The 12,678-nt window shown below is 42.6% G+C and overlaps 2 protein-coding genes across 2 annotated transcripts; both read left to right on the forward strand.

Annotated features, from left to right (window-relative positions):
* Positions 1-8,035: 8,035 nt before the first annotated feature.
* On the forward strand, positions 8,036-9,439 carry LOC149233309 (uncharacterized). Its single transcript, XM_089382149.1, has one exon. The coding sequence runs from the start codon at positions 8,036-8,038 to the stop codon at positions 9,437-9,439; it is 1,404 nt and encodes a 467-aa protein (XP_089238275.1).
* Positions 9,440-9,816: 377 nt separating this feature from the next.
* Positions 9,817-12,347, forward strand: LOC149233310 (uncharacterized). Its single transcript, XM_089382150.1, has 2 exons — positions 9,817-11,106; positions 11,706-12,347. Exons 1-2 carry the CDS (start codon positions 9,817-9,819, stop codon positions 12,345-12,347), a joined length of 1,932 nt encoding a protein of 643 aa, XP_089238276.1.
* The last annotated feature ends 331 nt before the right edge of the window (positions 12,348-12,678 follow it).

Raw genomic sequence — 12,678 nt, forward strand, 5'->3', positions numbered from 1 at the left:
GAGCCAATAACACTTTGTCTGCCAAGGTAGAGTACACCATTTCTCCGTTTGTTTATGTAACTCAATCTGGTCCATTGGGTGGATGTCTTTAGAGAGAACTTCCAGATTGGTCCTGATATAATCAGCAGCTGACTGTGGCTGCTGCGTTGTAGGCCTGAAGTGACTAAGGGTCATTTTCCCTTCTTGGATATCATAGGCTGCCATTAGCCTTTGTTGATTGGTGGGAGCCATTCTCAGCAATTGATTATAAAGCTGGAACCTTACTGGCTCATTTCTGGCCTTTATTTCAGTGAATGCTTTCTTGATATCCGAGCCTTGCTTGCTCTGTTGCTTGGTGGATGTAACCTCCACACCATGCTGCCTCTCTTGCTCTTGCTGATATGAGCTAGTTGATGTTTCCAAAATTGGAGGAGCCTGCTGTTCAGTTGTTTCCTCCTCACCCTTAAGTTGCATGCTGTCTCTTCTGCCAATCTTCCTCAGAGTAAGGATTTAACCTTTGCCTCTTTTCCCCTTATTGTTCTGCCGATCCACTTGTAGGTGTCTCTTCCTGCCTGTCCCTTTTCTTGGCTCTTTCCTCATTGAGAGGAGTTTGTAACACGGGGATTTCAGGTACCTTTGTTTGTGTTGAAGGGCCTTGCCCCTTTGATGCATCTCGCTGATCTGCCATTGTTCCCTGCTCTGAATGCAGTACTTCCTTACCTTTGGATGTCCATACAGGTGGAGTACTCTCTTGGGCAGGTTGTTGAGAAGTTGTAGCAGATGTTGTGCTCACTCCAATGTGTTGAGGCAATGTGAAAGGGACCTGTCCAAAAGAGTCCAGGTCAAGTGTTTTTTCAAGCTCTTTCATTTCTTTTTCTAATTCCTTTTCTTCAGTAAGCTCTTCAACTAGTGTGCCTTCTACCCAGTCCTGTTGATTAGCATATTGTTCAATTTCAGGGATTTTGTGGTGCACATATCCTGTAAGCTTGTTTTTTACTCTTCTAAAACCTATGAAATGTTCAGGGTCATATGGTGACCAATGAAAACTTTGTTTCAGCATAAGTTGATCTCTTAATATCTTATCTGCTTCTTCCCAGGCTTCTTCCCCTTTTATTGAAGATAAAAGGGCCTAATTGATGTCTTATCTTGAGCTGTGCTTTTTTCCTAGCACCATAGAAATGAGTTAAGTCTGAACTACTAAATTGCCGTAGTATTCCCGGCAAAGAGTCTCATAGGGACATATTTCGGCAGCTTGTAGGGAGTTAATTCACAGCCATAAATCCTGATCACTGTGTGGTTTTGGTAAAAATACCAATCACCAATATTGTATTCCTTTGAGAGATGTAAAATTTTCTGCATTTCGGCAGAGAGCCTGGTAGGAGGAGTTGTTATCAACAAAGAAGTGGCTGGATATATGAACAGGTCAATGAACTCACAATATGTATATGGGGAGTTGTGGACTTCATGGAATACTGAGGTCCAGAAAATCATAGACCTCCTTTCTCCTTTGAGGTCCAATCTTTTAAGAGGAAGTTGGAAACTATCAGGTTGATAGTACAACAACAAATGATATATGTAGGATGTGTATTTGAACACTCTTTCTCTCTCCAAATTCATGAATTGCTCATGGATTTTATTTGCTATGAAGGTGGCATAATCGTACTTGACAGCAGGGGGCTGTCTTGGAGTGAATATGGACATCAATGCTAAAATAGTTTCATCAATATGCTCACTGGTTTTGACACTCAAAATGTAGGAAATCATATCAGTAATGAGTATACCAGCCTCATTGAACCAGACTTGATTAAAAGGAGGTGGATTCCTGGGCTGGCTCTCTAGTCTCATAAACAATTGAGCTATTCTGGTAATCTCTGAACTGGGCAATTTGGCGGCTTGGTCAAGCAAGGATTTCATGGTGAGAGGAGCCAGAGGCTGAGTGGGCTTAAATTCAGCATCTCATTTATGGATTGAGGAGTAATATAGAAAAGTACAGTCCCAGATGGAGCCATAACTGCTCTTTGTGTGGGTTCATAATTTGCACAGCATAAATGGATGAAATCAGGGAGGACATTTACTGAAGGGAGGTAATAGATAGGCATGTTGGATTCCCAAATTCCCATGACATAAGTATTGCTTCTGTAGCTATTCCTAACTTCACAAAAGGCTTGCAGGTGAGGCTTCTCACCCATCATATCCTTAATTTGAAAATCCCTATCTACAAGGGGTATCCATTCCAATTCCTTATGTGGTGCATTTAAGGGGGCAATATTCAAGGCCACTGGAGTTTCCATGCTTCACTGTCTATGTTTATAATTGGAATTTGGGTCTGTGTAACAACATAAAACAGAGCACTGGCACTGGGCTTTTCACAGGAATTTTGCAAACTGAGTTTTATATAGAAATGGCTTATGGGCACTGGGTAAAATTCAAAGAAAAGACAAAGTCTGCAGAGTTTAATTGGGAAGCTGGATAAAACAGGGGAAATGGTGCTCTTTTGCAAGTGAGTTTGACAATTTTAACTCAATATTTGGGCATTTTTGAAGATTTTGCCAGCAGAAATGGGCTTGAATTGCAGTTTAATGGGCAATTTGCAGAGGAGAACAGAATTCACAGGCTTTCTTTGGGAAAATGGGTCAAACAGTGAATTAAAATGCAGAGATTTGTAGGTAGGAGCGCATTTTAATTCGAATTTTAGTTCTTCAGGTGATTTTAACAGAGAAATTTCGGAAAAACAGGGTTTACGAGTGAATATCGGGTAAATACCTGTTTTACAGGCGTCTGGCACGAACTGTGGGTACAAGACTGAGCTGAGGGGGCCGAGTTTGCAGAGTGAATTCCCCTGGGTGGCGGACTGGAGCGTTGGTGGCAAATTCGTCGTAATTTGCATGCACAGTCTCCGCAAACCAACGAATAGAAATAAACAAAAAAACCATCACTTTCACGACTTTTTAACAAAATTTGGGCTTTTTCGGGCTTTTTGGCGCTTTTTGGGATGACGTCATCATGACGTAAATTTTGTCATGTAGCGGGGTACGGAAGGTGACGTGGCAGATGACATGGAGGATGACGTGGGTGGATGACATGGCAGACACGACAGACGAAATAGTGACGTGGGCGCTGACGTGGGCGGATGACATGGTCAGCAGGAGGCGGGAGCAGTTTGTGGTTTCTATCGCACCGCCCTTTGTACGATGGTGGTTTCTGACAAATGGACGCGATGCAATAGGGTGGCGACACGCGTCCCAGGGTACGGCAGGAAAACCGCTTTTTATCGGGCACTAATCTTTGTACATCGGAGCGGCTCTGATATGGACAAGAGCTGTTGGATGGGGAGGGCCCAATCCGACAGTTGACGGGAAGGTAAGTTGGCGGTGGTTTATAATTTAGAACTCGCGCATCATTTTAATATTTTTTAATGTTTGCAGGGTAGAAACCTTGGTTAACAGGGTTTTATGTGGTTTATGCGGGCGGCTTTGGTTTTTGTGGGTCGTTATTATTTAATTAACCAAGAGTTAATTAATCCCATGGTGTATGCATGCGCGGGGAGGGTTGTTATAAGGTTCCAAATGAACCTATAACTCCCGAAACTTTATGGTGTATGGCTATATTAAGCCGAAGGTTGGGATATTTAGTTTTTTATGGATTTTATGTATTTTTACATAGTATGGGAGGGGAAAAGTTTAAATAGGAGCTATATAATAGAGTTAGGGTGTTAGTATGGTTTTGTAGATTAAAATGCTAAGTTTATAAAGTAATAACTTAGGTTTATAGGGAAATGAAAGGGAAATGGAGTGATTATTTTACACAAGAAATGTGGCTTGTTTTGACCAAGTAAACACAAAGTTTCACTTAGTATTTCTCATAAAATGAAATGAGTTAGGACCACTGAGCAGATCCCAATGTCCTTGAAGGGATGTTAGCAAGTGTTCTTGGACAAATGAGAGGGGAAATCAGTCATGCTCCACTGAACTGTAGCCACTTTGTCAGGATGTTTGTGATACTCATGAGATAGATCATATTTAACAGGGCAAAACTAATCACCAACCTGCTTCTGCAACACCAGAATTACTTACCCATTCTGCTACACCTAACATTTTTTCTTCATCTTGTTGGGTGCATTTAAACTAGCAAACCCTTTCTTTCTTTTCTTTTGACTGCCCTCCCTATCTAAGTCTGCCCTTATCTCTTCCAGGGGCTCAGATTCAACTATTGAGCACCCTTGTTTCTCTACCTAGCTAGTGATCTGCCAAGCTTGAACTGTTTGAACAGACCTTATTCTCTAATGCTAAAACAAGAAATTTAAACATGGACTGGCCAAGATTGAGCTGTTGGGCCATCCATCAAGTGTGACAAATTCACTGATTGCATGATTTGAAATTCTTTGCAACAAGTAGTACAGTAGTGGCATTTTGACTAGCCACTTTCCTGGTCTTTCTTTGGGGTTCATTTTCTTTCTTTCTTGACCAATTCATTCTTCTTACCCTTTGATTTTTCTTTTAGGGCATACCCTCTTTACATTTTTTAAATTTTTTGTCTTTTTGAAAATATGGAACCTTTGCAGCATGGAAAGGATGATCATTTTTGGCATTTCCGCAGTCAATCATGAAATATGACACCTATTGGTATAGGAACCTAACATAGTGGTAGCTAATGAGTTTAATTCACCCTCCACTTCATGGAAGACATGTTAGACTGTGTTCAAGGGGATTGAATGTGAGTTTAAGGTGGACAATATAAGAGAAAGTGAAATTGAGTATAAGATGGATAATTTAATAGAAAGTGTTTTAATGTGAGTACAAGATTCAATCCTCCCAGGTTTGGTGGAAAACTCTTTCATGTGAGTATAAGATGGACAATCTAAGAGAAAGTGGATTTTATTTTCAACCCTTCTAGGATTGGTGACAAACTCTTTCATCCCAAGGTGTTTTTATATTTCACCAATGTCTGCACAAGTTTTTCAACCCTCCTAGGATTAGTGACAAACTCTCACCAATGCCTGCACAAGTTTTTCAACCCTTCTAGGATTAGTGACAAACTCTTTCATCCCAAGGTGTTTTGATAATTCACCAATGCTTGCACAAGTGACAAACTCTTTCATCGCACTGTGTTTTGAGAATTCACCAATGCCTAGTTTCACTATAAAAATCATGAGAATTAGTTCTAATCTTGGAAATGTTCATTTTCATCTTAACATTAGTCAAGACAAAGAGATAATTTTGGTTTTCCAAATTGGGGTTGATCACCTCCTTATAATATTGCACTTCCCTTTTTACCTCCAACTCTTTATTGTCACACAATTTCTCTTTAAATTTGAAGAAATACTATTTTTAATATTATCTGAAATTCTGCAAGATGATCTCCTCTTTATTCCCCAATGCTCTAGCCAAGACCAGGCACCCTTATGCCAGCCTCACTTCAATCAATCGAAGGTGTAGGTTTTGGCTAAAGCTAGAAGAAATTTCAGGAAACCTCTTTGCATCCATATTGTATAACTTCAAGAGGGATCAAATCTCTTTTCACTCTAAAAGAGGTTTGCATATTAAGATATTTTATCACTCTTAGAGTTTCGTAGATCCAGAGTTAAGATGGATCTAGGTTGGTTTAATTTCCCCCTTTAAATAAGATATATTCTTCATGAATACCATGGATTCTCAAAACCACGGGTCATTACCATGGGCCATTTTTATTTTTATTATTTTATTTTAACTTAGTTAAAATGTTTACATTACATTAATATTTTAATTTAACTTTTTTTTTTAATGTGATTTGACTTAGTCAAAATGTTAGGTTAAAACAACTCTACCATAGTGAGTTGAGAGCCTCCGTGCAATAAAATTAAATTAAAATATTTAAATTTTGAAATGAGTTATGGTTTTTGGGCAAATGGTATTGATAAGTCATGGTATTGTAACAAAAGCTTATTTACAAATTAATTATATCCATGGTAAAATGGGGGTAAATATCCATGGTTAGAATCTTGTTATATTGTATTTTTGTTGTAAGTATTAAGTTATAATTTAAAATTTGTTATAAAATTAAATTAAAATAAAACATTTAGAATTTTTGGTTTTTTTTAAAATGAGTTATGGTTTTTGGGTATGTGGTATTGATAAGCCATAGTATTGTAAAAAACCTATTTTGAAGTTATTAATATCCATGGTAAAATGAGTGTGAATATTCATGGTTAAGAATCTTGTTATATTGTAAATATTAAATTTTTATAGGATTATTAATTAAATTTAAATATAGTTGAGTTTTCTGTTTGGGGAGAGTCGGGCTGCTAGGGTTCTGAGCTAGGGTTCTGAGAGAATAATCCACGGCGCCGACTGCACAGCGCGGAGTACACTCACAGCTGTAAGGAAACCTCTGCAGCGTGACAGAGCTGCAGAGCATTAGCGCAACGCAATGGAACAGCCTCAGGGGGGGGCGTCAGAGCCCTCCCCTTCGCACCACGATCCTGAGCATACGGTTATCTTTGGATCTGTCGACAAGGAAATCTTAAACAGAGGGAAAAAACACCAAGATGATAATAGGGAGACTGGAAAGCGGAAGGATAAAGACAGCAATACGCAAGAAGGAAGAGAAACTCCAGAAGAAGGCCCGAAAATATCCTCAACAACATGCCGACCAGTGGCCAAGGAACGGCCAAGAATAGAGCTGCCGGGAGACAAGATTGACAGAAGAATAGAGTACATGAGAGATCATGCCCTCATCGGGAAGTTCATAGGGTTCTGGCCGACTGAGAAAGCCTATATATGCTGGATTGCGGCGAAATGGAAACCCAAAGGAGATCACACTGCAGCTAGGGCCGAAAGGCTTCTTCACTGCAATCTTTTTTTGTCTAGAGGACAAATACAGGATATTGGGAGAAGGGCCTTACTTTTTTAACTCAGCGGGACTATATCTGAGGGAATGGATTCCAAGATTCAATCCAGATAAAGAAGATCTCACTTGGGCGCCGGTCTGGATCAGACTGTACTCTCTCCCAGATGAATATTGGGATGAGGACATTCTCAAGGGCATCGGAAATGGAGTTGGAGAATACATCAGAGCGGCAGAAGAAACCAAATCGCGCAAATACATCTCCTATGCTCGAATATGTGTCTTCATTCGCCTGAATGAAGCTCTACCAGAGTCGGTAACTCTTGCCCATCGAGATGAAGAATGGATCCAGCCTCTCGACTATGAACATGTTCCCTTTCGGTGCAGAAAATGTCATGTTCTGGGACATCTCTTCAGGGATTGCCCTCAAAATGCCAAAATCAATACCCCTGACCCTTCTGAGACCCTAACCCAGGAAGGCTTCACTAAAGTCCAAAGCCGGAAGCGCTCTCACAAAAAGCCCCAAAATGGATACAAACCCCAGCCCAACAAATCCCATGGCCCAGTAACTAAGAACAGCTTTGATATTCTTGGACAAACCTCTGAAGAGCATCCACTGGACTCTGAGGCCAACCCCGCTCACCCATTCTTCTTCATCCCACCCCCCTCCCTCCAATCCCCCTTCCAAATCTAATCCCCCCATCATCATCCCTTCTATCCTCAGTAGAAGTCAGAAAGAAACAGCAGAGATTCACAAGGAAATGGAAGTCGACGGAAAGGCAGACCTCCCCCAGAACTCAGAGATCAACATTGAAGAAAGCAATCAAGTGCAACAAATGGAAGAAGAGCCAGAAAGCATAGATCTGAATGGCCTAGATATTCTGGAATTAGAACTAGCCTGCAAGAAGAAAGCATACGATACAATTCCAGAGAGTCAACTCAATAAGCTCGAAGTGGTCATCTCGAGAGCCTATCATCAGCACCAACTAGGGATACAACCAGGAAGCCAATGGGATGGCAGCCTACGCCCAAAGGATACAAAAAAGAGAGGAAGGAAAACAGATCTCCAGAGAACGATCGAGATTGGGAAAATCCTGGTAGATTCAGGCACGTACGCTAAGTTGACAAAGTACTACAAGCCTCTATCAACAGTTGAATCATGAAGCTAGTATCATGGAACTTAAGAGGGCTAAACAGCCCCAGAAAGCTCAGGATGTTAAAAAACATGATTAAAATGGAAAAGCCGCAAATGTGCTTTCTCCAGGAAACAAAGTGTAATAGTTCTACGCTAGGCAGCATTCTCTCAAAAGCATGGCCAGGTTGTCGCTCGGTTGCAGTAGATGCCTCGGGAGCATCAGGAGGGCTTGCTATAGCATGGAATACCCAAGCAATAACCCTCACAGATTTTCATGCCTCTCATCATCTCATACAGGCGGCCTTTCACATATTGGGTACCAACATTCATGGCAACTTATCAAATGTATATTTCCCGCAAGACACAGGGAGTAAAATAGCGCTCCTTGACACTATAGAAGCTCTGAGCAATAACAGAAGGCACACACTATGGATTGTTGCAGGAGACTTCAACATGATTACTAAAATCGAGGAGAAGATAGGAGGGAGAATCATAATGGAACCAGAAGCCAATCGCTTCAAGGAATTCATCCAAACTGCGTCTCTCATAGATATGCCGTTCTGTAATGGTACCTTCACTTGGAGCAATCGCAGAGCTGGCAAACATCAAATTGCCTCCAAATTGGATCGCTTCCTCATCTCAGACAATGCAGTCCATTTAGGAGGAGATATCTCAGCTGCAATACTTGCTCACACAGGGTCGGATCACTGGCTGATCTCTCTACAATGGCAAAGACCAGGTAACCTGACTAAAAGACCCTTCCGCTTTGAAGGGTTTTGGCTTTCGCATCCTACATTCAAGGACTTTGTCAAGACCACTTGGGCATCTTTCGTCCCTCCAGAAGGAGCAAAAATGTATCAGTTCCAACAGAAGCTAAGATTTCTTAAAAATCACCTAAAAAGATGGAATAGGGAGACCTTTGGGAATATCTTCAAGGCGCAGCAAGAGTTAAATCAGAATCTGGTGGATCTCCAACAAAAGATCATCACGGAAGGGCATACGGAGGCAACCCTGGAACAGGAACGGCTTATCCATAGCCAGCTCGAGGAAAGGAGAAAGCAAGAGGAAATCTATTGGAGGCAAAAGTCAAGAGTCAGATGGCTGAAGGAAGGGGAGCGCAACACCAAATTCTTCCACAGAACCACGGTGCAGAGAAGGATGAATAATAATATACCTTTCATCCAGAATCAAGAAGGGGCAAAAGTAGAGAAGCATGAGGAAATCGAAGAGGTACTCCTCAATCACTTCCAACATGTCCACCATGAACAAATAGAAGATCGGCAACAGGCTATCGGTAAAATAATCAGCAATGTGCCAAAGCTCATCACGGAGGAACACAATGAGCTTCTCATGCGCCCTATTCTCCCCCAGGAAGTGGATGAAGCAATGTCCCAGCTTAAAGAAGGTAAAGCCCCTGGCCCAGATGGATTCACTACCACAGTTCTTTCACACTTTTTGGGATATGATAAAGCTGGAAGTTTGGCAGATTGTAGAAGAATCTAGGGCCCTGCGCTGGCTTCTTCCCTCCCTCAACTCCACCTTCATCACTCTCATCCCCAAAGAGGAGACTCCATCACCCCTGACAAATTCAGGCCAATTGCATTATGTAATGTCATTTACGAAGTCATATCTAAAGTTATTGCTAACAGGCTAAAACCCCTCCTACCGCTGCTCATCTCTCCGGAACAGTCAGGGTACGTGGAAGGTCGAAAAATAATGGATGGCATTCTCCTCACGCACGAGATCATACACTCCCTCAAGCACTCAAAGCAAGCAGGTATGATACTCAAATTGGATCTCTCCAAAGCATTCGATAAACTCAGTTGGAATTACATACATCATATGTTAAAAGCTTTTGGTTTTTGCTCCATGTGGATCCGATGGATTATGAGCCTAATCACATCTACTCACTTTTCCATCCTTGTGAACGTATCCCCTCCCGCCCCTTCAAACCCTCTCGAGGTATCAGGCAAGGGGATCCCCCGTCCCCCTTCCTCTTTGTTCTTATGGCTGAAGGTCTTGGTCGACACATTAAACACGCCCTCCAGTCTCATCAGCTTAAAGGCCTTTCGGTTCACAACACTACTGCCACCTCTCATCAGCAGTTCGTTGATGACACCATGCTTTTTGGCTACCCCTCTGTACAGGAAGCTTCTCGCCTAAAAGCCCTTCTCCATGATTTCTCTGAAGCCTCTGGCACCCATGTCAACTGCTCCAAATCGCAGATTTTCTTCTTTCACACTTCTCCTTCTGTCAAATCTGCAGTCACTCGCATTCTAGGCTTCCCCTCTGCTACCCTCCCCTCCAAATATCTCGGAGCTCCCCTTACTGCTTCAGCCATAAAGCAACCCGCTTGGCGCTCCCTCCTAGAGAAACTTGATTCCCGTCTCAACCTCTGGACTTATAGATCTCTAAACTTAGCCAGTCATGTGGTGCTCATCAAGTCTGTCCTTCAGGCCATGCCTCTGTACCTCTTCTCTATCCTTGCTGCGCCAAAGTGGGTCCTAAAAAGAATTAGGAACCTACAGCGTGATTTTCTATGGGGCAGCTCGGCAACTAATCGCAAGTGGGCTCTGGTTAAATGGACTACTGTTTGCATGCCCAAAGACAAGGGCGGCATTGGGCTGAGGGACCCAGAGTACAACAATTCCATTATGAACGCCAAGATCTGGTGGCAATGGATCACCAATCCAGAAAAGCCCTGGGTAAAAATCTGGACAGCCAAATATGCCGACAACAGACCTCAAGAAGAGCTAATCAGATTTATTCCTACCGAAAAGGGGTCGCCAATCTGGAATGCGGCCAAACAACACTATCAGCTAATTCAACAGCACAGCTTCTGGGAAATCAGGAATGGTCGCACAGCAAGATTCTGGACAGATGCCTGGAACCAAATGCCCAAGCTTACTAGTGTTCTTCACCCATCTCTGATACCAGACAGGCAGGAGCAGCAGCAGGAAAAAGTACAACAATTTTGGACGCAGGAGATGGAGCATGGATTCAGAAAATGGAAACAGAGTAACCAAATACTCAACAATACAAATATTAGGGAGGCAGAAGAGCTGGTGATAGAGCTAAGGAAAAGAAGCATAAGGCAGGATGACGGCGATGACATCCTCAGATGGGGATACCAACCCAAAGGGACCTACACCACTTCCGAAGCCTACAAGGTGATATGCAACTTCCCCACTCCTCCAGACCCATTATGGAGCAAAATATGGGGTCTCGGATCTTGGCCCAAAATCTCCTACTTTCTCTGGCTGGTAGGACATAAAAAAATTCTCACATGGGATAAACTAAGAAGACGAAACTTTCATGGTCCCTCTATTTGTCACAACTGCTTTCAAAGCGAAGAAACTCTTCAACATCTCCTGGATACTTGTCCTCTAGCCAATCAGCTATGGGAAAAGGTGAGCTTCAGATGCCAAAGAAGATGTAGAGGGGAAAATGACATCATCAATTCCATAAGACAATGGCCAAAGAGCCCCTACAAAAGTGAGATCCTCAACTATCTATGGAACATCATCCCGGGGACCGTCCTATGGAACGTTTGGAAGGAAAGAAACAAACGTATATTTAAAAACAAACGGTCTCCTATTGAAGAAATTTGGAACAGGCTACATGGGAATCTCAAAGAAACGATGTTGCTTCGATCGTGGACAAAGGAGGATCTCCCATCTACAGACAATGAAAAAAGCATTCTTGACAACTGGCATCTGCATCTACCTCAAGAAGTTTCCAAGATTGGCCCTTCTAATACAACTTCAAGGACAACAGCCGCTGGAACACCCCTCCTAAAAACTCATACAAACTTAACTTTGATGGGGCTTCCAAAGGCAATCCTGGAGCAGCTGGATTTGGTGGAATATTGAGGAACCATGAAGGCACTCCTCTGCAGATATACTTTGGAAATATGGGGTGGGATACCAACAACTCAGCAGAGCTAGAGGGACTTTGGCAAGGTCTCCTGCAAGCCAGGAACCTCAATCTTCAACCCTTGATTGTAGAAGGCGACTCCCAGATCCTTATAAACATGGCCACTCGCATACAGAACGGCTCTCAAGCTAGGAAAGTAGCATCTAGTTGGAGGCTAGAAGCGAGGCTGAATGCCATTGAACAAGATCTGCGCAATAATAGAGCAATCTCCTTCAACCACACAAAAAGAGAGGGCAACAAGATAGCTGACCTTTTGGCCAACATTGGGGTAGAGAATGAACAAACCCTCCTATTCGGCAACACGAACATCATTCCAAACAATCACCAGATCCAGGAATGTGAAAGCTTGATCCAAGGAGATGTTGCTTCCCCGAATGCGGGTGTTAGCATGAATGGCAGTGAGGAGCCACATGCCAGACATGTGCCGCCTCGTGATCACTCCGGGAATTTAATGCCTCTTGCCACCGAGAGTTAATAAGATGAGACGCTCTGCAGGGCACTCAATGCGGCGTAAGGTGAAATGGAGAGTCTGCAGAGAGCAATTAAGGAGAACAAGCTTCGAGAGAATGTCAGGAGATTTAAGGAGGATGAAGGAATGTTGCGGTTCCATGATCAGAGCAAAAAGCTCGCAGTTCAGGTCTCTGTGGGTAATTGTCTCTTTAAGGCTTCAGATCTTGCTGGTCTTGTCGACATTCAAGACGCCAAAGGAAATTTCAAGCTTGTATTTTCAGTGGGCTGCTGTTTATGTTCTGCTGAGATCGGTACCGGAACAGTTGGGAGAGGACGTAATTCTGTTGGGGGCGACT

Source organism: Pinus tabuliformis, chromosome J, assembly GCF_031772625.1.
Source record: "Pinus tabuliformis cultivar Carrire ecotype Pingquan chromosome J, CPIR1, whole genome shotgun sequence".
NCBI classification, from domain to species: Eukaryota; Viridiplantae; Streptophyta; class Pinopsida; order Pinales; family Pinaceae; genus Pinus; species Pinus tabuliformis.

Coding starts and splice junctions, on each gene's coding strand:
- LOC149233309 (XM_089382149.1), top strand. CDS start 8,036: ATGGAAAAGCCGCAAATGTGCTTTCTCCAGGAAACAAAGTGTAATAGT.
- LOC149233310 (XM_089382150.1), top strand. CDS start 9,817: ATGGATTATGAGCCTAATCACATCTACTCACTTTTCCATCCTTGTGAA. Junction 11,107..11,705: donor CCACTTCCGAAGCCTACAAG/GTGATATGCAAC, acceptor TACAACTTCAAG/GACAACAGCCGCTGGAACAC.